This window comes from Falco biarmicus, chromosome 4, assembly GCF_023638135.1.
Source record: "Falco biarmicus isolate bFalBia1 chromosome 4, bFalBia1.pri, whole genome shotgun sequence".
Classification (NCBI taxonomy): Eukaryota; Metazoa; Chordata; class Aves; order Falconiformes; family Falconidae; genus Falco; species Falco biarmicus.
Window position 1 is genome coordinate 100,051,845 of NC_079291.1, and position 24,355 is coordinate 100,076,199.

General features: G+C 45.9%; 1 protein-coding gene across 8 annotated transcripts in view; it reads right to left on the reverse strand.

The window, feature by feature from the left end:
- The window catches only part of SLC6A6 (solute carrier family 6 member 6), a 121,356-nt gene that overhangs the window by 72,100 nt on the left and 24,901 nt on the right, over positions 1-24,355 (reverse strand). For 4 of the 8 annotated variants that reach the window (XM_056335647.1, XM_056335650.1, XM_056335642.1 and 1 more), the window contains exon 4: positions 22,760-22,915. The exons of the other annotated variants lie outside the window; for them this stretch is intronic. In XM_056335647.1, the coding sequence (XP_056191622.1) occupies positions 22,760-22,790 (31 nt within the window). In that variant the 5' untranslated portion in view covers positions 22,791-22,915. The remainder of the gene's footprint in view (positions 1-22,759; positions 22,916-24,355) is intronic. 8 annotated transcript variants of the gene reach the window in all.

The window sequence follows — 24,355 nt, forward strand, 5'->3', positions numbered from 1 at the left end:
TAAGTTCCTCACACACATACAAGCACAAAAACTCAAGACTCATATTAAGATCAGGCTGGGAAGGAAGAAAGAGTTTGTTATTATTCTCGGGTTTTTCTTTCCTTTTTTAAAAATTCTTGGGATGCGCTCAAACATTACGACGGTGGAGACCATATAAGTAGCTAGATTAGAGCAACAGACATAACAGTGGTATTGGATACGGAAACAGCAGCCATTGCCAGTTCCATGGAAAGAGGACAAATGAATAAACATCGATCATAACATCCGAAACCACCAGGCTTGGAAAAGCCACTTTATTTTAGGAATAATCCACTGGAAGATGCCAGGGCTAGATCTGACCAGCTCTGACTTTTTCTCAGGAGTGTAAATGCCATGGAGGAAGAAAAGGATGTTTGAGGATGGATAAATCTAGGAACCTTCTATGCCATCATCTTTTAGTCAGTAAGCTCTAGGGACAAATTCAACGGTTTGTTTGTTTGGTAGGAATTATTTTTGTTTTTATTGTAAATCTGTAGTTTTTCCTAAGCATTTTTTTCCAGGTGTTTTTCCTGCTGAAAAATTGCATGCAGTCTCAGGGTGATAAACAAATTGAATGCAAAGGCAAGCAAAAAATCCAGATAGGTCTGTCTATCAATACCTCTTCAGTATAAGATGGTCTCACCTCTACAGGACCTTCTCCCCTCTTAGCAGATCTTACACACCATCAAGAATAAGAAAAGGAAGAATCCAGAAGGAAACCATAAGCATGTTGACTGAATGTCAGGGAGACTATACTGTAAATCTATAGCCAATCCACAGGGGGCTGGAAAGGTATTTTCAGTGTCTGCTGGTATTTAGGAAGATGTTTCTGAAGGAACACAGGCTGTGCCATTCCGGGGAGAGAGGAACTAGCTTCTTTAGGATTACTGAAAATTTACTAAATAGGAGCTTTCTGTATTTCCTCACAGCTGAAGACCAATCACTGCAACGCAATTAGAAAAGCTGGAGGCTGAAAGAAGAGAAATTCTCCAATTTGACCCGCATTCCTTACATTATAGCTGGTGCGTGCAAAATGCATCTGGGTTCTGTGAAGTGCAAGATACTGAATATCTCTCTCTGCCTCAGCAATATTTTGAGCTTTACATTGAGCTGAGTGCTCAAATCCTGGAACGTGGCTTTGGGAGGCCAATCCCTTGGGACATCCTTGGTGTCAAATTCTTTGAGGTTACTTGAGTAGACTATGCAAAGGGATGACTTAATGTGTCACAAGGAGGTGACATTAACCTTCTATAGGGCACCAGGAAGACCACACATTACAAAACTGCGCCCAGTTTCGGTTTCCTCAGCAAAAGACAAGTACCAACGACTAAATCCAAGCATAACCGTAATGCAGTTTTAAGAGGCTTGAGATACTGATTCAAGGTGGGATGCCTAAAATACACATTAAGGGTGAAATGCCGGCACCATGAAAATCAGCAAGAAAATCACCTAGTGACTGCATTGGGACTGTATCCATACAGTTTATCCAGACAAAGACAGTATAAACACCAGAGGCTCAATTGTCCCTGAGCTAACAGTGCTCAGTTGTTTAAGCGCAGGAAACGGCCCACCCTTTTCCCACCTTTGTACACCCACGCAGGGGTCAGGCATAGTGTAGCTGCCATAAGGGCAAGCCTGATCCAAGTTAACGCCTGGCATAGGGTGACCGAGGCAGGCAGATGGCAAAGCCACTGCCCTGGACCTCTGCGAAAGATTGCAGAGGCGGCCACAAACGGGCAAATGTACCGTCTGTCTGTCTGTGAAAATGCCCCATGGCTGAGCAGACATGCTCCACCAGTTGTCTTGGAGAAACTGACTTAAACCACTGCTCAAGACAGTTTTCTTTTTTAAAGTCAATACTCAGGTGAAAGAAGTTTCAACAGTTGCGCTTATCAGGGGAAGAAGTCCAGGAAAGCAAAAGTATGACAGCCATTGACACAACACATCCCACCTCCTTCCAGCATCTTTTGCCACCGTAACAGGATCCTGAAGTAGTTGTTTTTAATTCAGGATTAAGGTGATTTCATCCTTCACATTAATTATCTGAGTAAGCGAGTACATACTTCTCTCATTCTTCATATTTGTCTTGATTATTCACCTTTGGTAATGGAACATGTAACAGGAGAGGGGAGGCGTGAGTTCACTGCCAGGGAGTGCCTCTGCAGGTAAAATGAAATGCAGGTAAAAAAATCAAAACTATTTTTCCATTTTTTCTTAACTTACAAACTCAAGGCAAAATAGTTGCCCAGACCTCTAACAGGAGCTTTCCACAGATTAAGCGTTGTGAAGCTCTCATCTTGGGAGCAGCGGGAGGAAGCATTGAAAGATGAATTTCCATGCTACGTAGACATGCACACATTTAATCCGGTTGTGGTTTTCTTAATTTGCAAAGATCCTAAAGCCAGCTCTGATTCAACTCATCAGTTCCAGCTAATTTTCAAGCTAAGGGCTCTAATAAGCACATTCAAGAGCATCTGGGCAAATTTAGCTCCAACCAATTTGCCTCTAGAACATCCTTTGAATATATTTGCATAGTCTGCGTTCACAAAGCTACATGAAACACGCCTTGCCAGCTGCTGGCTGGGCCTCTCACCTGGCACGCTGCTGTCCCTGCTGGATATCCACTAAAGCCTTGTCAAAGCGCTTACAGTCATTCACCTTTCCTTTGGCTGATATTAAGTGTACCCCTGTATAATGGTGTGCAACAAATGTCTGGGCTAACGATGATTTAGCCACTGGACAGGCAGCATGCAGGCAGGGGGCTCATTGCCCCACGCCACTGTGCTACAACCTTGACCTAACGATAGGGTATCTGAGAGTAGGAATGTCGAGCAGTCACCGCCACCTGGACTTGGCTTTCCTGGTGCAGCACAGTGCCAAATTTGATAGTCTCTTTGGTGATGCAGACACATGCCCACTAAGACAAGTTTATTTTAAAGAGATCAGGTAGCAGCTGATGGGTAGTGGGAATCTTTTTGCATTCCCAAAAGAGGCAGCATTTGAATGAACAATCTACAGATGCACACATCAGCAGATGTATTGGCAATACCCTGTGTTAGAGTCTTTGCGAACTTCTGAGTACTTGCTGTTTGGTGCCTAATTATCGTCCCTATGGCAGTTCACTACTTACTAGTACGTTGGGATCTAGGGATCCTGGTCAGATTTGGAGTCCCTTTGTGCCAGGTGCTGCAAAACACAAACACCAGTTCTGGTATGTCCTGCAAGCTACAGCCCTGAAAGCTCTTACCCGCATGCTGAACTTTCTGTACAGCTGTAACTTCACTTGGTTCAGTCTGATCTGCGCAGATATGCAGGTCTATTGTGTTCTAGTTCATTATCTATTTTACACCTATTGAACTTGCTGCAACTGCTTAAAAGCATAAAGTAAATCATGCGCATAAATGTTTGTAGAATGTGGGGCTTAGTAAAGACCAGCAGCGATACAGGCAAGGGAAAGCTTGAGAGAAAGGGAAGATAAAAGTAACCATAAAGGGAACTTGTGATTACGTAGACTAGCTACATACATAATTTGTGGGCTTCATGGTTTGGGAATTCTGTTTGTTTGCTTAATGTAAATGAGCAAGAGAATGTAAAGAATCTCTGCCACCTACTGCAGTGAGAACTGAAATGGTGTAGGCCTCACCCCGTGCACTTATAAATCCTTCCTTGTTCGGAAAACACTTGGCCATGTTTTGCAACTTAAGAGGAGAATACCAAATAGTGTGTTTTCTGCAAGAACTGGGGACCACATGCCCGCAACGTGCAAACCCAAATAAACACGCTGTCCCCCAAATACTTCTGCACAAGGAACATAAGGAGGGAGGGCTCCTGTGAGGTTTGGGGGTGTTTTTTCTTTCAATATTTGTGAACTCTTTTCCATGTTACTTGACTAGCTCTAACCAAATGCCACCTTTGGGAATGTTCCATAGTCAGAGTCTAATTTAGATGTACCCAATTTAGATGCAAGTTCTCACCATGCATCACTTTCAGAACAAGTTTCTTTGTAAGCTGTTGACAGAAAATGTTTATAGTCCTATTATACTCGAGTAAAAAATGCGAACTGAATAATGGATGTAATATCTTTTCCTTCGGTTTACTGGAGTTTATTTCCCTGTTGTGCAAAGTTTTGTTCTGATTTTTTAAACCAATTCACTTTGTCTTGACTCATGCTTTTTATTCTCTATGAACAGTTTAACAAGCTGAAGTTGGAGAGTTTGCAGAGTGTGTCTGTTTTGGAGTGACACTATTTCTAGGGAACCAGGATTCCTAAACCTGATTACGTTAAGCAGAGATGTGTTGTAACTCCTCCACTTTGGGAACGCTGAGATAACAGGTCACCTTTAACTTACTGACACACTTTGAATTTTGACTACTGAATACTTGCAACAATCTACACATCCAGTATCAGCTATTTGTAGCACTCTGCAAACAGAATAAAAAAGATGAAACTCTGAATGATTTTGTTATCAGCTCTCTGCAGGTCTAAAAGTCTTATTTAACAAAGAGTTTCTATCCTTGCTGAAGTTAAGCATACACTGAAGGTAAGCGTAAGCCTGAAAGCTTTGCTGAATTCATAGTTGGTTAGGGACATTTTTACTAGTTTTTGCTTAACTTGAGCCACAGCTAACAGCTGAGCAGTGATACTGAGTGTAACAACCGGGACTCCAGCGAGGGCGTGGATGCTATTTTTGACCCACTTAAATTGATTGCTCTTCAAGTTTTGTGTCAGTTACGACATGTTACAAAGATACAGAGACTCTACAAACAGGCACAAGTTATCTTCTCAGTTTAATGACATCTCACTTACTGTTCTCCAGGCCCTTTAGCTTTTTACCTTGCCCAGTGGCTTTCTTTGCACCCCGGCGTGCCAAGCTGGCTGATCTTTGAATATTGATACGTGAAGGGAACAAGCCTTCCCTTTATTTAACAAGGGTCTTGTTTGCTCTTCCTGGCATTGGATCATTATTACGTCTGCAGGGAGGGTTAGCTTTTAATCTCTGTGTTATTGTAATGTGTCTCCATCAAGATAGAGGCATGCCCCAGCAGGACAAGGTGCTGTGAAAGTTCAGGTTGTTGCTGTTAGCTTCCAGTAAAGGAAATTATTTTTCAGCCACCCATGTTGAATTGCCAGTGGCCAACACAGAAACCTTTTGTTGAACAAAAGCTACTGGACCATTGATACTTGCAGCGCCTAAGATGCAGCCCAGCCGGACCAGCAAATCAAAGGCCAAGTCTTGAATTTCCAACTGAAGGCTTGTTCTTGTTAAACTTGACTTGCCTAAGAAATCTTTCTTTGTGATATTAATCCTATTGATTTCAACACAAACTCAATCTTTTTCCTACTGAAAGTCCCCCTGAATAGAGTGAGGAGAGGCCAAAACTTGTGGATTACACTGGTGAAAGAATATCCTATGAGTGGGCATTACGGGCTTTGGGAGGAACAGAACAGAACATGGTACATGATTATAAATCACAGGATCATGCTCTTAAACTAAACACGGGGTCCTCACAAGATTCCTCTGAGATGAGCGGGCGGGAGGCTGGCAAGGCGAACTCAATGCAGTATTGCAACACATCTTGGCCATAATGGTTGACGGTTCTCCCAGCATACCTGGCTGGGGACAAATCGACACTTTTCCGAAGGCTTTTATGACCTCTGTGTACAGACCTTGCTCTTTCCAACAAAGCAAATGAAGCTCCCAGCTCACGAGGAAAGAGACTTAGATTATGACAAGCTGCTGACACACGACAGAAGTGGGTTTTTATCAACTCAAAATAGCCAGAATATCCCTATGAAATATTCTTTCTCACACAACATGCTGTTTTCTCATTATGTGTGTTGACATTTTTCAGACTGACCTCAGCTAGATATTTTGTTCCGGAGTCCCCATTTAGTGGAACATTTAAACAATAACACTTTGAAGCATGCTCTGTCTCTCTTTTGAAGTCCATTCAGGCTCTGCCCTAGGGTCAGCAGGCACATTCCAGCAATGATGCACGGACCATCTGCTGTACAAGTTTAAATCCCACTGGTCCTATACCTAGAGGTACTAACATGTTGCATAACTCGCACTGAAAAACAGCCTGTCAGTTCAGACGAGGTTTGGATTTATTCCTATAGTTCTCTTATCCTCCCGCTGGAGGGCCTGTGCACAGTAACCTTTGAGTGTGGTTTCTGGGGACTACAGATTAATGAGATATATAATAAGAAATGACATTAAGTTCTTACATTCAAAACCTTTTATTTTCCTTTGTCCATCTCCATCCTGCCTCTGTGATTCCCAGAGCTCAATGTCTGGCATCTCATTTAGGTCCCTTCCTATTCCAGACTTTTCACTTAGGTGGGTTCTGGCTAAGTTACCCTAAATAATGGTCCATGCCTTAGTGTCAGTTGCTGAACAAGGGAAAACCAGGATGGTGCAATATGAAGGGTGAGTTTTCCAAGACAATGTCAGCGATTCAGATGACCAGTGAGAATTTACTTGGGTAGGAATTTGGCATCAAACCCATGACAAAAATCCCTGCCAAGATATGTCTTTGTCTATATATTTTATCCATTGTGCTTTAATGTTAACTAGTCATTATTAAAATTAACAATGCATTGGCTAAGGTTAATGTATTTCAGACCCAAGCACCGTTGGTCTTCTTGGTGCTATGTAAACATAGAGGAAGGAGTGGTCCCTGCCCTTGGGAGTTTAAAATCTAAACTTGGACAATACACTTCAAACATATGGTATATCCTGCAGGCTGAATTACCAAACTTCAATCAGCATTAGTCTTAACAATTAATTTATGTTGCACATATGTTCTGCATTTGGGGCATTAGCCCTGATGGGCCCCTTGAAGGAAATGTGAGTGTACGTACATGCTGACCCCTTAGTGACAGCAGAGGGACACGGTAACAAGCAGGATGAGACCTGTGGGATGGAGCATGGCATGAGGGTAAGCATGGCAGGGGGACATAAATAGGGTACACAACAGGGAGATGTGGACATCTTGTAGCATAAGCGAGGGAGAACAGCCATAGCAGAGCAAGTCTTTCAAAGTGGCTCTAGCACTAGTTGAGTACCAAAATAAGTGGGCACATTTCCACTTTTGAATATCTGTCACTTATTCAGATGCCTCCTTGGAAACTGAGCTCTCCGGAAAATCTGTCCTCAACGGTGGGTGCTAAGCACTAGACAATCTGGCCTGTTCGCTTTCTCGGTATGTGCTTCATCTGTTCTAAGGAACAAGTCCTTCTGGAAATGTTAAAAAAAAAAAAAAGGCAGAAAAGAAGTGTTGAATACAGAAAAGCACGCAAGCTGCCTCGTGGACTAATGATCAAGAAAGGCAGAACAAGCAAAATTCCATAAACCAGATGAAGTCAAATGTCTAGCTACCAGGACCCCTCACAAACATTGCAGTGTTCTGGGAAAGATGTTTCACATGGGTTAAAGCACTGAGTAGGAGTCAGAAGATATGAATTGGCTGATTTGCTTAATCCCCTTGCTCAAAATGTTCTTATCTGTCCAAAAAAAGAAGTGGAACAGGAATATCTGGCCCACTACCCTACAGGAGAAAACTGTAGACATTATTCAGGATCAAAATACAGCCTCAGATGGAAGAAGCAGCCCATGGGGTGGAAGGGAGAACCCCTGAGGCTTTCTGCCGCCACAAAACAGAACTGAAAACAGCGTAACGGAACATGAAGGGACACAAAGCTCAAGAGCATAACACGGGGCATGCTCCCATGTATGCAGAAATCCAGCCCCCAGCTGTGGAGGGACACAAATCCCCCGTTCGTTAGCCATGCCTCATGATGGAGTGTGACGTAGCACTAGTGGTGGCCAGCCAATCTTTTAGCTAGACCTCCTCAGACCTCGCCGTCACCTCTGATCCCAGCGAGCCCAAGTGGTCGCCTTTTGCATAATGCACCTCTCCTGTTACATCACCTCCGAGCTTGTCCTTGCGTCTCCCTTGTGGGATCCTGTAAGAGGATTGGGTGGGCCAGGAGGGAGCAACTCCATTGTTCGAGCACAAAAAGCAGCGTTCATTAGTAGGCAGGCATCTTAGAATGGAAAAAAAAAAAAAAAAAAAAAGACTGGATTTGCCATTAAATCGGATATTCTTGGAGGTTTTCCTCAGTACAACTCCCTCTTTCAAGCTAACAGAAGCAGTTGAGAGACCTGCCCAGTAATTCCTGAGTTCCAGTCCCAGCTGTGACCTTAACTCTGAAGCTAATGTCCTCTTGTTCCCTACAATAAAGCATCGGTCCTCCACCGCCATAAAGCAGCCTCACTCCTTCCACGTAAGTCAGTGTTACCCCATTTGAAGATTTGGTTCAGAAATTAGGGCAGCACGTGGCGGAGTCCTGCAGAAATGCCCAGGAAAATCTGGTCCCCAAAGAAGGTTACACCAAACCAGCAAGATGTGAACTTGTGAGCTGTACTCAGACATCCTGGGCCCACAGAGCGGTTACCTCCTGACAGGACATGTCCCTTGGAGATCCAGGCTTACACGCGATGGCTATCTCTGCTATCTCTCAGGGTAATTCACTGCCTTCAGTTGCCGCTGCCAGAGACGGGAGGGAGCTTTGCAGTGCCCACTGCACAGCCATAGATGATGGAGAGGCTGCCAGAGGCTTCCTTGGCTCTTCATCCAGTTCAAAGGGGCCAGGTCAGGAGCTGGTAATTACCCAAAATTTAAACAAGGTTCCTAGTTCACATCCATGGCCATTTTCGAGTTACATTTGCCCTCCTCTTGGTAAACAGCAAACATTTTCTTGGAAACAGTCTCATTTCTTATGCCAGTGGCAAAATAAACCCCAGCTCATCAAGGATGTGTCCTTTCCAAAGAATTACCACAAAAATGTCTGAAACCCTATAAAGGCTGTTAATGACTGAATCTCCATAGGGCTTTCTTCCCCCTTCCTTTTCCCTCTTTTCTCCTTGCTCTGACGAGCTGGTGAGTTGGGAATGGTTTTAAATACCACAATAGCCATGGCAGGACATCAAGAAAGAAAGAGGAACAGGGTTTTGAAATACTTTGTGTAAAGCTCCAAGCGCTTGAGTTGGTGCTTAACTGGCTGGGCTTTACCACGCAGCAGTCAGATGATCTCTGCAGCTTTGAGAAAGAGGAGAAACTCTGGAGAAGGGTGGGGGGGAAACGGTCTCTGCCACATTGGTCTTTATTGTCTTATGGATTTTATCACAGTATTGTTCTTTATTTCCTGCTATTTATAGGCTCTCATGTTTTGTGCTGCTTTCATGTCTGTGCTATCTGCCTTCCCACGACATGTTTCACCCCAGCCCTTGCCTACAGCTGGATCCATAAAGGCCAGACCAATGGTTTTGAATGGCACATCAGTGCTCATCTTCTCTCTCTGGGCGATGCACGCAAACTGCCCTTTTCTGAAGCACTAAGAAACCCAAGATGGGTGATTTAAACAGTGGTGGTCGCTCTCCACACACTCTTGCATAAAGGAGCCAAGGAGTTTGCCACTGGGCTTTTGGGTATCATGCCATTCTTTAAGAGCTCCAGCCAGCGATGCCGGGCTGTCTCCTCTGAAGCCCACACTTTACCATGGATTTAAACCATCAACCCATCAGTGCATGACTAGATGATAGCCACTTTGGAAACTTCACCTGAATTATTTTATAACTCTTCCCTTTGTGCACAGTACTGCAGAGAGAATGTGCTACAGGGGGTCTTCTTGTCCTAATTCCCATGATTTAGGGATGTAACTCCACTGACCTGAACTAGCAAAAGTGAAGTTAGATCTGGTTTGAAACAAATGATGAGGCTTGTAAAAGTCAGGTCCCAGCCTTAGTGAACTTCCTGCCTTAAAGGTGGCTTCAATCGGCTGTGAGGCTAGAAATAAAAACAGGAGAGGTGCAAAATAATGCTGTAATCACTGAAGTCTGTGATTTAATTCTATAAGCATCCTTGTACTTCACCCCACAGCAGTTTCCAGGCAGCCCAAACACTAACTCCAGGTACGAAGCAGAAACCCAGCTGCTGGTTAGGTGGGCTGGAACTGAGGGATTTACTCCCCAGCAACAGTCCCTTTCCTGCACTTTGTGAGTGACAGCAAGCCTCTCGCATCAATCCCCAGCTTGCATCACTTCTTCTTGTGTGCAAAGCAGCCTGTCTTGGAAGCGACCACACAGCTCAATGCCAGTAAAAACAGGGAAAAACCCTTCACCTAAACAGAGAGGAACAGCAAACCCTGCTTTGGGACCCTTTCACAATACGTATCCGGCAGCAGGCCTGCCATGGGCTGCTGGACAATTACAAAGAAAATGAAACACTTGGATATGGAGCCAGGCTTGGGCAGCTTTTGCTTATGGGATTTTGGGGCAAGTTACTTTCACTGTTTTACCTGTGAGTGCCTGCAAAAGGGCCACAGAACATAGCTCTTCAGTGCTGCAGAGCAGCGTAAAGGCACCTGTCTGTCAATGAAAGTAATTCTGGTTTGCCTCACGTCATGCCTGTTTTGGGAACATCCCTTGAAGAAAGCAGCAGAATTTTTCTGTAAGCAGCATGAAGTGCAGGTTTCTCATTTAGAGTTTGACACAGGTTTCTGGAGTTACCCACCTCCTGTAGCAGCCAGGCTGAAAGAGGAGACGTGGTGGAAACAGAAAGCATCTATGCTGCACCAGACTAAGCAAAGATAAAGCACGGTGCAAGGTGAATTGAGAGGTGGCAAAGTGCATGCTCATGTCGGTGAGTCCCAGGATCCTTTGTAAGGTGATGCTAAGAAGCAAATTTATGTAAAGCCACGAACATTGCTAAAGCAGATGCCTTGTCTCCCAAGCACTAGTGAGTCCTGAAAACTGCCATTTAAAAATTTTAGTGGCCATTACAGTGAAATCATCTATTTCACCACACAAAGACAATGTGGGGAAAGCTACGTGGCAACCCTTTTTTAAGTTGGGACAAAAAAAAAATTGCCACTAGGAACTCCACAACACTGGAAACCAAAGACTGAACCAACTCTCATCCCATCTGAGAAACAATTAAAAGTGTGAAACCAAAGGTTTCCAGCAGAGACTGCTGCAGAGGCTTAAAAGATAGTGGCCCTGGAGCAGCTGCTGTAAAAACACAGCCCCAGCCCTCCCAAAAAGTGCTGAGTGCCTTGGTGTCCGTGGGGATCAGTGTGGATGGGGGCTGTCACCTCTCCCAAGCCCAACAGTTACATTCTCCTTCCATCCTCTGTTTCAGTTGATGAAAATGTGACTGTTTTGAGCTCGGTGCCTGGTATGAGCCAAGTCCTGTTTATCTCCTGAGACACGCTTTCCAGTGTGTCACCAGCTGCCCTCTCGGCCACCATCTAAGGTGCATTGACAGGTTGCAGTAGTTTTCCAGTCAAGACTCTGAAATGGTTATTCACACTTTTATCGCGGCAAGATTAGATTATTGTAATTCTTTATTGGCTGGCTTCCCAAAGCGGGCTCTGCACAAACTCCAGATGGTGTGAAATGTGGCCGGCAGGATTTGAGTTAAGAAGGGACAGTATCATCCATTCTGTTAAAACCTCTACCTTGGCAACTGGTTTGACAGAAAATTGATTTCAAAAGCATCCTTTTTCCCTCTGTGCCCAGCTGAGGTCAGGTCTCTGTCAGCAATCTTATGATTCGTTATGGTCCGGAGTATGTTACCCAGCCTTGCACTACCTGGTAAACGATTCTCCGAGGAGTGATTTCAAGGAGGTGCAGGTAGTTTAAACCTGATTTCCATCTGCGTGTTCTCCTCTAAAGCCTCTGCAAGAGCTGGGTGGGATACCACAATTACACCCTTTGCCAACATTAGATGAGTGTGCTGGAGAGTGACAGGCTCTCCTGCCCTCACTGCACCAAACCTGCAGCCTCCAGACCCCGCTCGCCAGCAGGGACTGCCACCAGGCACAAGGCACCAAACCACAGCCCTCCTCCGGCCACGGCTGGGGAGAAGTGGCCACGCCAGCCACATCCCACAGAGGCAGCCATCTAAATGCAGCACATCCCTGAAGCTCTTCTGAATTGCGCGTGGCTCATCTCGTCCCTTCTAAACGCCTGCACGAGCCACCAGAGGGGACACCCGGACAGCGGCCAGGCTCCCCGCTCCTGGTCCCAGCACTGCGGGGCCTCACTGGAAAACATAGACCGCTGGTACGTGTTCTCATGTGCCATTTTTCACTTGTGTAAACAGCGACTCCACAAACAATCGATAGGATAATAACTGGCTTCATACAGATCAGTACAAATAAAACCTTCCGGTGTTTTGGGCTTTTGCCTTTTTAGAACTTTCTTTTCCTGGAAAAGCACGATACGAGAGGTGTATTCCTTCATATTTGATTTGGTTTTATATTGAGCCCAACAGTTAAAACCTTCCCTGATTTAGCTCACGGTGGCTAAATTCCTACAGGCCTTTCGTGCAGGAGAAAAGTCTTGGGTGGGCTGTAATTAGAGTCTCGTAACGAACGATCATTTGGCTTCTTTTTTTATTAACTGCTATTTACAAAGCCGCATAAGAGGGAGAAAGGCTGGGAACAGCTTTTGCTGCGCAGTGGAATGGCACGGCAAACACGGCGTGTTCTGAGCTGTTTACCTTCCCTGTCACTTCTGCAGGGAACCTGTGACCTGCCACTCATGGATGTGGACATAAAAGCTATGCTGTTTTGGTTGTTTTGGTTTTTTTTTTTGTTCATGTGAGACAGCTGACACAGACTGTTTGCTTTGGGAAAACAACCAAACCCTTTTGTTTTGCATGAAGGGGGTGAAAAAAACCTGTATATAAAGAATTGCACTGACTCTGCAAACAGCTACTGCATAAGGAAGAGAGAGTGGCGGTCAGCTCTGGGGTCACGCTGATCGTCATTTTAAAACCTACAGTGCCACTGTCATTTCAGAAATTCAGAAGCCTGGGGAAGCTGTTGAAGACACCAAATATTTCCCCATATGGATAAAAAATACATTATTAAAAAAAAACCAGCAGTGTGAGAGAACAGGCAAAGTCAGGGTGGTTTACCTGAAATCATGAGAATTTGGAGTTCAGATAAAATGAGATACAGGTTGGTCTCTGATCCTTGAGCTTAGCTGATCTGCACTTGTCATGGGACTGGGAAGTATACAGGGACCTTTTACATCACTTCTATACACGCACTATGTGGGAATGTCCTCAGGATTACTGCAGCTCGTACCACCCTGAGAACAGCTTCCAGGGTAGGAGTTACCATCATCTAAACCCAGTACTTCAATACAGACCTGCCTCAGGGCTGCCTTGAGCCCGATGCTGCCTATGAGAGGTGCTGACACACACCTGTCAATCGCAGGTATCTGTTCACCCCATTCCCAGCTTTCCCCAGACCAGGAGACTACTCAGCTGCTGCGTGAAGGTGCCAGCCCTTCTCCCACTGGTGCTGAGGGTACAGCCTATAGCTTTAATCTGGAATGAAAATGCTACTAATGCTACAAAGGATCTTTTAATTTCCCAACATCTCATTCTGAAGACAAATTTTTATCAGTGTTTGTTCAGCTGAAACACTTCACCAGTGGGTGGGCTTGAGGTGTCTGAATATAGGCGTCTAGAGGTATTTTAAAAGCTTGTGATCAGCTACGGTACCTGCAGGGCTGGCAGGTAAAACATAGGACTTACAGGAGACCCACGTGCTCTTTTAGAGACAGATGGAGCTAATGTGGGACACGTGGAGGCATTGTAGTGTATCACAGCATCTTGTATCGTGCCAGACGCGTATGGGTAGGCAACTCGACTGCCTCCTATGTGAATCAACCAGATGTTTGCAGAGAATCTGCTTCCAGCTTCCTTTGCTACTGAAAACTGAGCCACAAATGCATTTTATGCATTTCAGAAAACTGTCCAACAGGAGTGCTGGGAAAGGTAATCCCTGCTTATTTTATGTAGAAAATCACAGACAGCCTACTTGTACCTCTGCACATGGGCCTTATTCTAGTGGGAGGTCACTAGAAAGGTCCCCATGACTCCAGCCACCGTGGCCTTGAGCAGCTGAGCAACCTCAGCCATGACCTGCTCAAGTCTCCGTGCACCCCCAACATCATCCATTCAGCCCATGCATATGGCAGTGATAAGCATCTGATGGGCCACATGACAGACTAGAGAATCGGACAGCAAACCTCACCCCACTGTGTGTCACATAGCCCACCAGCCCTAACACACGCCATTGCAAGCCAAGTTCTTTACCTGATGAAAGGAAGGCTCTCTTAATCAGATAAACAGCATAGTAAGTGCTGTGGCCCTCAGCTGTGAACATTAGTGCTCAACATGCCAGGTGGCTTAAGCTGCAAGCGGGTCATCTCCTGTGCTGTGTAGCCTTCAGGCATGCTTCCATGTTCTTAATTCTCCTGATGAATTTGGAGACATTTGTTTCCAAAGACCAAGTTTTCCAGCAATTAGTAACATAAAATATCACACATTACGAACTCTATCTGCCCAACTACAGCCAAGACTGACAATGCTTAGATATCCCTATAAAGCCACTTTTGAAAGGCTGGGGAAAAGCACGTTAGAAAACTGCACGCCATACTGCTTATATACCACCACTGTGACCACCAGTATAAATGACTAGACAAACCTCAGGTTATTTGCAAACCGAGCTGAAGAGCAAGTAGAAAAATAGATAGATTATAAGCATTCATACAGAACCTTTAATTAGAGAGAAGAACATGGCTGGCTGCGTAGGAACGTCATATCTTCACACGGTGCAAACCAACGCAGCTCCATTATGGAATGACACCAGTGTGTGCCAATGACGCTTTGGTCCAGGTATGTATACAAGGATGTCTGCCTTTACCATGGAAACACAACACCTAAGCGAGGGACCACACCAGCAGCTTAACAGCAACTGTATTAATACTTGACAGGGCAGGAAAGAAAAATGAAAACAATTGCTCTAATTGAAACTACGGGGGGGGGGGGTGTAAGTAGGGCAGAATGCACAGTAATTACCTGATTTGGAGTAGAGCCAGAACACCAACGCTAACGCTCCTGCTCTATGGGACTGCGAAGGAGCCTAAGTAAACAGGATTTTGGTTTCCCATCTTTGGCTAAAATGGTTCTTTACACAGAAATGGAGAACTGTGTAAAAAGACATGGTGCGTACCCCAGTTTGAGGAATGGAGCGGGGCTGCAAGCTGAGGATCTGAGTTCCCACCCAGACTTGTACCAAACAGCAAATTGATGCGGTGCTCCCTTGGGAGAGATGCTTCTTGCTTGGGCAGCGCATCTGCGCATGGGCACAGCCTCGTCCAGCTATGGACACGAAACGCCAGGTTACTGCAAATGAAATCAAGGCTCTGTTCACATGAGTGTTATCATGAGCCTTTTGGGTGTCCTCAGGCTGGAGGTGCTCCCAGCTCCCTCTCCCACCGCTCCGCAGCAACCACCTCCACCTCGCTCCCCTCCCTGCAGTCCACTTGCCACGTGCCCACCCCCGATACCTTCCCCAAAGCCATCGCCAGCACCCCCCGCACCCTGGTTCTCACTCCCCACCGCATTCTCTCCACACCGGCCGCAGAGAGAGGCAAACCTGCACTGAAAGCTGTCCAGGGACCAGTTCCTACAAAGATCACTTCCCACACTGCCGTGGATTCCCAGACGTGGGGCACATAAGGAGCACGAAGACAACAGTTAACAGCAAAATGAGGCTCCACTGGTAGCACGGCACCGGGGGATAACCTGGCCCAGTGTGACCCAAGAGTCCACTCCAAGTATCAGCTGAGAACCAGCTACAGTGTCTACGGGAAAGCTAGATGAAGTCCAGGGGGAACGGAACTCCTTTCCTGAGGAAAAGCTGCTGGGCAATGGCTTACCCAGCAATCTCCAGTTGTGGGCCAACAAGCATGTCTTAGTCATACAACTGAGGAACAACTTCAGGCATCTGCCCCATCATCAGTCGTGGCTTCACGACCGTGCCAGCCCTGCCAGCAAGTCGTAACCGCAGCCAGCTGCCGAGCCGGCGTGACAGAGCTGCAAGTCCTGCACGCTACCAACACCCACGTCTGAACCTGTGACCCACAGGTTCTGCAGACCATCACAAATCCCCCGAGACATACAGTTCCCCACGGCCTCGCAGGTTGTTTTTAGTTAGACAAATTCAAATGGCTGCCACAAAAGCTTAATCTCTTTCCAGCCACACTCATGCTGAGTGTCAATAGGAAAAAGTCTCATGAATACGCTTGATAATTACAGAGCTGTGGCTGTAGCAAAGAACAAAGTATAATGCAGGCTTGAATACTCAGGAAATTGACTGCTGATATGTTTCCATTCATTGTTTTGTTCTCTGTTCTCAGTGTTATATTAAAATCTCCTACTAAGAATGAGCTTTCTTGTTTAATGGAACTTGTCAGTTAGAGGAAATCTGCTTGAGCTGTTTGATCTATTCTTTAAAATAATATTAATTGCAAATTTAGCACAAGTCCCTATCTTAGTTAGCAAATCAGTGGAAAACTGAAGCTGATATTTTTCAAACTTTTTTTGTTACCCACCAAAACCCATGGCCCATCACTTTCTAACTCGAAGGCATTCAGCATCCCTTTGCTCCAACTATTCAGTCCTGGCTGTTCATTAGATATGTTGATTGATCATACCAAGTCACCTGATGTTGTTTTCCTGACTCTGTTAGTGAAAAGTGATCGTACTGAATAGGAAACAGTAAACACGGTGTGAATCTCTGGTCATGAGAAAATTCATGAAACTTTGCAGTTTGTGAGCATTTTCACAAAATCCTGACAACCTTATCAACTTAGTCAAGTGTGACCTCACATCTATAGGAAATCACAGTCAGTGCTTCTGTCTGCCTCTGCGTTAATGGAACTAGCTGTCTATTTTGATTCCACGTGACTTGTAATTAAATACTGAATTTGCATGTTTGCTATTCATCCCGATTCCCAGCATGTGCACTCACAATAACAAATCTTAACTTCAGGCTCTGAAGCTGATGTACAGCTGAGTCTGGATTTCCGAAGTCCCACAGTTCAATGATATTTACATCTGGAGGTTTCATTTGGTTTCTTGCAGGCATAAAAGAGCCATTTACAAAAATCAGATGCAGTGGCCAGTTTAGACTCTGTGTAAGTCTGTGAGATTATTTCAATTTGCTGGTTCTGAACCTTCAGCAAAAATCTGCAAAAATAGGTTGCATTGGGTGGCTCACAGAAACAGTATTTCTTTTGTCAATGTCTTCCTGCTTCCAATTATATCAGAATGACCAAAGAAAGGGGAAACAGCTGATTCCGGGGTTCATATAATTAGACATAATACGCTCTATCATCCTCAGTACTCGATGTTTTTCTTCAGGCAATCTCAAAGACTTTCAGAAGCGTTCAGAAACCACTGTTCATGTTGGCATGATCACAAGTGCTGTCGCTTTTAGGCATTTGACGTAACAGACTGAGAAGCGGTGGCATCAGCCCCCTCCTCAAGAGGCAGCAGCAGCCGCTCTGCACGCAGACCCCCAGTACCTTCCCCTCCCCTCCATCGTAAAGACGCTGGCAGGTACCAGGAGATGCCTCCCTTGCCTGGTGACAGCAGCTTTGATTATACTTGGGCTCATCCACATAATTCGCTTCACTTAGGGCTTGCTAAAAACATCGCCTCAGTGCTGCACAGCTCCGCCAGCCCTGCGGCACTGCCGGCACGGGGCAGGAGCAGCAAGGTGGCCCCGCAGAGGTGCCTTCGCGATGGGCTGTGCCTCTGCCACCGTCATGCTGTCGGGGGAGCCTGAGCTCCCTACCTACGTACCGCTTCTGGATATGTAGCGTCCTCCTCCGCCCCATCTCCCCTGCTCCTGACTAATTCAGGCAGCTCCAGTCATAGGGAATTCCTCTAAAATAAAATCCCTTCTCCGCGCCCCCCCCCCCCCCCCCCCCCCCACCCGATCCCTTCTAAAAACAAAGGCAGAATTGTTCAAAACAACTCAGGGGAAGAAATCCAAATAGGAGGTGACCTCCTTCCAGCCCTCGGTGCTGGGGGCCGAGGTGTGTGTGTCCGTACCGCCTCCCCAAGCTCCCAGGGTCATTCCAGCACCTTTGCCTCATTCCCTCCTGGAGCGCCGCCCTCCCGCGCTGCCTCCCACGCGGCTCGTGTTTTCCTGCGGCCCATGAAGAGCTCTCTGTTCCCCCGCATGAGTCATGCCCACGGGCTGCGGGCCAGCGACATCAGCCCCTCGCAGCCCGCAGGGGCCGAGCACACCGCCTGCCCCTCACCGCTTCTTTGGAGCTTTGTGCCGCGTGTAACGGCCAGGACTGTTGGTCTGGGAGGGTGAGGAGCTGCGAGCGCAGCGGGACGAGGCTGATGGCTTCAGCAGGCCTGCTGGGGGGGATGCCATCCAGCGAGCTGGAGGAGGAGCAGCCGTGGCAGTCCCGTTTTTCACGCTTGCTAGCAGGCAAACCCTTGCCCGGCATCCCGGAGCGGTGCCGCATGCTGACGCCTTGCCAGCTGTCACTACCTGTGCCAGCCGCCCTGGGACACCAGCACATGCTGCAAACACCTCTTTATTTGACGGTGTTGGCACTTCATCTGAGACTGGCACAGAGAGGGTACGGCTGGTTTGCAAGACTGCTTTAAGACTACAGTAAGAGTTCTTTATGAGCTTAAAATTACCATTTTGCAATACTGGCAAACATTCCCTTTTCCAGGAAAGCTGCTTTGTAGTACAGCAGGGAAGTTACCCCTCCAGTGTTGCAAGCTACGCCAGCAGCAGTGCAGTCCTGTAGCTCTGACCTGAGGCTGCTGCAGGTATTTTGGTCAAGGGATTGAATGACTTTATGACCTTGATGGATGCACAGTCAGCTCAAGAGCGCTCAGCTGTGCAAACAAAATGTTGCCACCTCAGTGATAAGAGGGGAGGGTGCCCATGCCAGGGCAGAGGAGGGGAGATGGAAGGATGCAGCAGATAACGATGACCTGGGGAGACTGCTCCAGCCCCAGGCTTGCCGTTCTGGGGAGATAGGCACCCCACGTGCTTCAAGCCAGACCCCTTCCCTCCGTCTCGGGAGCAGCCAGCCTGGTTTGCCAGGGCTTCGCTATAAGCAAAGTGTGTAATGAAGCATTTTTCTACACATTTGCTTCTGCTAATGTTGCTACAGGTTAAAGCTGTCCCAGAGTGGTTTCCTCACCTATGGACTTCAACTACAGCAGCAAAGCCCTCTCCCTGTCTAGTGGGGAAGGGTGCCAGGTAAGCTTCCTCATTCTAACATTGCTCTTAAATGTCACTAAGGCGATTACACATGGGCACAAACCAGACTTCTCAGTTCCAGTGCAAGGAGAGTTCTGCTTTTGCTCTGAATCATTGATCTGAGCTCACTATTTTGGCCCTGTTTGAGTGTCAGATGACAACTCTGACCTGTAGTTTCGCTGTAGATTTGACTGAACCGCCATGAAAAGGTCAACTACGTTTATGAGATTCCAGCACAAGAGATGGGAAACACCCAATGACTGCTACTGCTTTCTGAGGCCTTTTTTGTCCATCAGACTTCAGCATCCTGAACCCAAATCCTTCCCCCAGTTTGTCCTCCAGCCCTGGCTACATGGTCTGTAGACAAATAACAGCCCCGCTTTTTTATTTCCTTCTGGAGGCACAGCGGCTGTTCTGTTTTGCTGCTGAATGAAGCAATGTTTTACCGGCTATGGTTTACTGATTTGCAGATTTTGGTGGCGACGCTGTCACAGAGTTCCCACCATCAGCCCCTGCCAGCATCTCCCCCCACCACAGAACACTCGGACCTTTCAGCTGGGCCAGTGCAGTTCTTCCCGGGGGCCATGCTGATTAGGAAACTGATCTGGTTGAAATAAATTGCAAAAACAAAAAAACACACAAGAAAGAAGACAAAATCCTTCCTATTTAACAGGATGTTCTGCTCATGGTCTTTAACCCCCATCAGCTCCTGATGCGGCTCACTGCAGAGTCACACAAAGAGTTATTTGGCACAACTGGGAGACAGCTGAGCTGGAGCAAAACGGTGGGAAAACAAGTCTGGGATAGAAGCACCTCAAGGTAATATAACCACTAAAGCTTCCTTGTCCTCAAACCATGGCCAGGGTTTCTTATCTTGGACTGACATTATCCACGAGATCACCATAACTTTCCAGTAAACAGCCAATTCATTTCACAATTTATACATAATTACACACCCCTCACATACCAGAGAATTAGCTCTACAGGCTCCTTTAGGGCCTTAAAAGGATCACTTAGGCTTCAGTTTTCATTTTTAAATGAATACAAGCATTCAGCTGAGCTGTAAACTATTAAAGCAAGACACCACTTCAGTGATAAACAAAATATTTTCCTAATAATTCACTTAATTGTCCCATTCATGGACCTATGCCTTTGGAATAGGACATGCTTTGTGATTCCAAATAACACAAATAATAACAACAGCACATTCCATTTTACTGAACGAAACAGTGATATACCAAAAGGCTCGTGATACATTATCATCGGCTGTGCAGGATGTGGGTGGGAAGCAGGAGGCTGCAAGAAGAGACAGATAGAACGGCTCCTACATGCGACTTTTTCCTCTACACTGCTATTTGCCTTTTGCTCAAGAAGTGCAGCAAATACATTAACACCCGCATGAAAAATGAGCTGAGGTAATTCCATCTATGAGCATGTGATCGGTCCCACTGCCACAAATGTTTTCCCTCTAGGTCTGTATCTGACACAGACTGACTCACGCTGCAGCCGTGTACGTCACTACTACCCGGCAGCATCAGGCTATCATTTGTTTCCTTTTGGAACGGGATGTTCTATAATAGCTCCAACTCCCACTCGACAGTTTATGAAATTGCAGTTCTTCCATACACCTCCTTTGTTCCTGAGCAGCAAGGAGTTTTCAGTTTGTTTCTAAGGTGCTAAAACAGGAGTGCGGAGTGGCCTGAGCTCAGGGATGCCTCACCCGAAATCTAACAGGATGTGTTCTTTTAATGGGATGAAGGTGTGATGGTTCCCAGTGTGCTGTAGAGTTTGTTCTTCAGGGAGACAAACGAGGGTACAGCGCAGAACTGTTGCTTCTAGGGTTGCTGCTTGAAGTACAGCCCCACGTCTCATTCACAGGGCTCCTTCTCCCGCAGCCAGGGAGACACTGTCACATAAATGGAAGGTGAAGCTCTGGACGTGCTGATGGAGCCGTCAAAGCAGACCCAGCTCTGCTTCAGAGTGCCTCACCACGATGCTCAAATAGGCAACACTTGCTTTTCAACACTGGCCAGTTTGATCCTCTGCTCCTAAAACGCTAATCTACATCTGTGTCTTAGTCTGGATCAGCTGTGTGCTTCCAATGTGAATCCCTGACTTACTGTGGTTCGGTTCATACCGTGGCACAATTTCAGAGCTCAGTCTACAGGACTAAGCTAGTGCCATACTCAGGGTAGAAACCCTGAGCGTCAATAGCATAGACATGGAGTTCTCAGCACCAACTGGTTTGTTGTGGTTTGGTGCTCCTGTTAGACCAAACTACCTGCTACTACTGCTTGCTACTAGCCTTTTAAAGCCAAAAGTCCTGGAGTTGTTGGACCCCAACACACAATCGTAAAAGGAGGAACTGATGTGGTTCTAGGGGTGCAGTGGAAGAGAGGAGGCTGCAGTCCCCCAGAGATTCCTGCTCGTGTAAAGACCAAGTTCATCAGGATACGCCCGTAAAGCTGCCAAGTTTCCTGCTGGGAACATCTTCACAGGCAGCTGATACAAAAGGACAGAACGAAGGAAGCAGAGAGCCAAAGAATGAAAGGATGCAAAAGATGATGGCATTTCTCCTGCTTACTTTTGGGATGCTGCTATGATTTAAAGCAGGCTAACATGGATTTCTCTTCATACTGGGTGCACAGTAAAATGGATGCATTGCTATGCAGAATCCAGTGTCTCCTGCTCCAAGTGCTGCTCCCCTATTTATCAAAGAGCTATAACCAAATGGAGATCTTCTATTACTTCCTAAGGGTGCAGCCATTCTTAATGAGGAGGTCAGTGCCAACTTCAAGCATGGTAAAAAGAGTATTCCTATCATTCTTCAGAAAAAATATTATCACTTACTGCCTGTCACTGGGAATAAAATGGGAAGCTTAAAGATGATCTGGAATTAATTTGGAAAAGCAAATCTTATATTTGCAAATTGCGCATAACCCTTTTCTGAGAAACAGAAAAGTCCCTGAGGCTAGTGCCTGCAAGAGGATGCCCTAAGAGACTCTGAAGATGTTTATTCTGACCTCCTGGACCTTTGTCCAATGTACATTCATTGGGGTTAAATAAATAAGCATTAACAAACCCAAAGCTCCAGACCTTCCGATGTCCTGCATTGAGCCAAGACATTAAGTGAAGAGGCTTAAGTCACATTTATATTTCCTTTGACCTACAGATTGAGCCCAGGTCAGTCCATCCCAATTACTGAGTGTAAAGACCTTTATGGCTGCACTACCTTGCATTCAGTAGCCCGAGAAATCTTTAGAAACCACTGTAAAGGCAGCTCATCACAGCCTGGCATTCCCTGCTCACTGCAGCCACCTCCACACGCAGCACAGGCTGGGGAGGGCAATCAGCACTCCAGCCCTGACTTCAGTTTCACAACAGCCCCCAGAAACCCTCCTGGCAGTGTCTGGCCAGCTTCAGGCAACGCTGCACTGCAGGGATAACATTTGCTTAGGCTCTCTGTGCCGGCCCTCAAGCTTTGGCAGCCGTCAGGATAAAAGACAATCTATAAATGCAAGTCATTATAATCTTACAGATATCACCTATAACTTTACCTGGACTTACCTGGGTTGGAGGGCAGTGTTTCTCTTGACATTCAAAACGAACGCGTGCACTAAAGAATACGAGGCTTCTCGTACACAGGGTATTGTTCTGGATTTCGTATTTCTTCGGGGTTGTCTTGGCAACGAAGAGGGTTTGCCGCTAGAGGTGTGTGAAACACTGGGCAACAAAAAGCAAAATGACTCCCACTTGTTTCATTCCATCACCCAGTTAAACCAGACTCATTTTCAACCTGCCGGGATATTGTTGGTGTGCTGTGTGTCAGGAGGGACAGCACTAACCAGCACAGACACCTCTGTCCCCCCCCCCAGCACTGTGGTTTTGAAAATTGCAAAAAAATGACATTTTTCATTGGAAATGGTGTCTATCCAGACATCCTTACAAGCTCTGTTCCCTTTCTCCCTTCAACCACCTCCTTCAGGAGTAGTTCCCTGGAAGGCAATGAAACTGGTTATGGATGGTTTTAAGCAAAATTTGTTTTGTTTTGGATTTTTTTTAGTTTCAGTTACAGAAATTTTAAGTGATTTAAGTGAAGTCAATAGGTTTACTGTGGACTGATACCAATATAACCAAGTTTGCCAATTTTCCCCAATCTAAACGAGTCTTTCCTTCTGAAGAGAAGAGATGCTGGAGAGCTAATGCTACCCCTGGCTAGCACGCCAGTGGAAATGCCTGATGTGCCTATCTGGCTCAGCTTCTTCCATGGACAACAGACCATTATTTGTCATGGATGAGGTCCAGGAATTATTCTGGAAAGTTTTTAAAGCATCTTTGGAGGCAGTTTCACATTGCTTATTAATGTTATTTGCCTTTATTTTTACTTACTGAAGGCATTAAAAAAATTAACCCAAACAGCTGTTCAGATTCCTCTATTTTTATACAGCAAAAGGAAAAAAAAAATCTGAACAGCTGTGTCAGTAAAACACAAACCAGGTGGCCTCCCTAAGGCAAAGTTTGTATGGAATCTGTAAGATAATGTTTTTATTATCTGAGTTATTGTATTTCTTTTTTATTACTTTTCTCTTGTGGATTCTTAAAGTGGTATTGGCCACTTGTTTCTTATCTTCATCCTCTTCCCTCAGTGTTTGAGCTGCACCACTACTCAACACAGAAATTATGGCGAATCAGCCATCAGGGGTGAAAATCACCCTTTTCAGCACAATCTTCCTGAATCTATTTTGAAGACTTGAATGAGATTTAAGGCTGGGTAAGAAGCAGTTTTACAAATCTGGCCTTTCTATGGGAGGAAATTCAGGCCATGGCACTGAACATCTACCTAGGAATGTGCAAGGGCTGCCCACGAAATGCTGGCAGAGGGAATTTGTTTTCCATGTTGTATAACTTAAGTCACCTGAGATGCACAGTTTTGTTCCAGTTCCTTGACAAGGTAGCTGGATCATCCTCAAGCAGAGGCTAATGACTCACGGTTACACAATAGGCTGAAAGAACAGTTGTTTTGTACTCCAGTGTGTGAAACACTGGGGATTTGTAAGCTGTTAGCCAAATTCTCAGCTGAGCAGCGCTGAAATCTATATAGCCAGATGGATTTACACCACAGTTGCCCCATTGCTGTCATCTCAGAGCATATCCCTACTTACA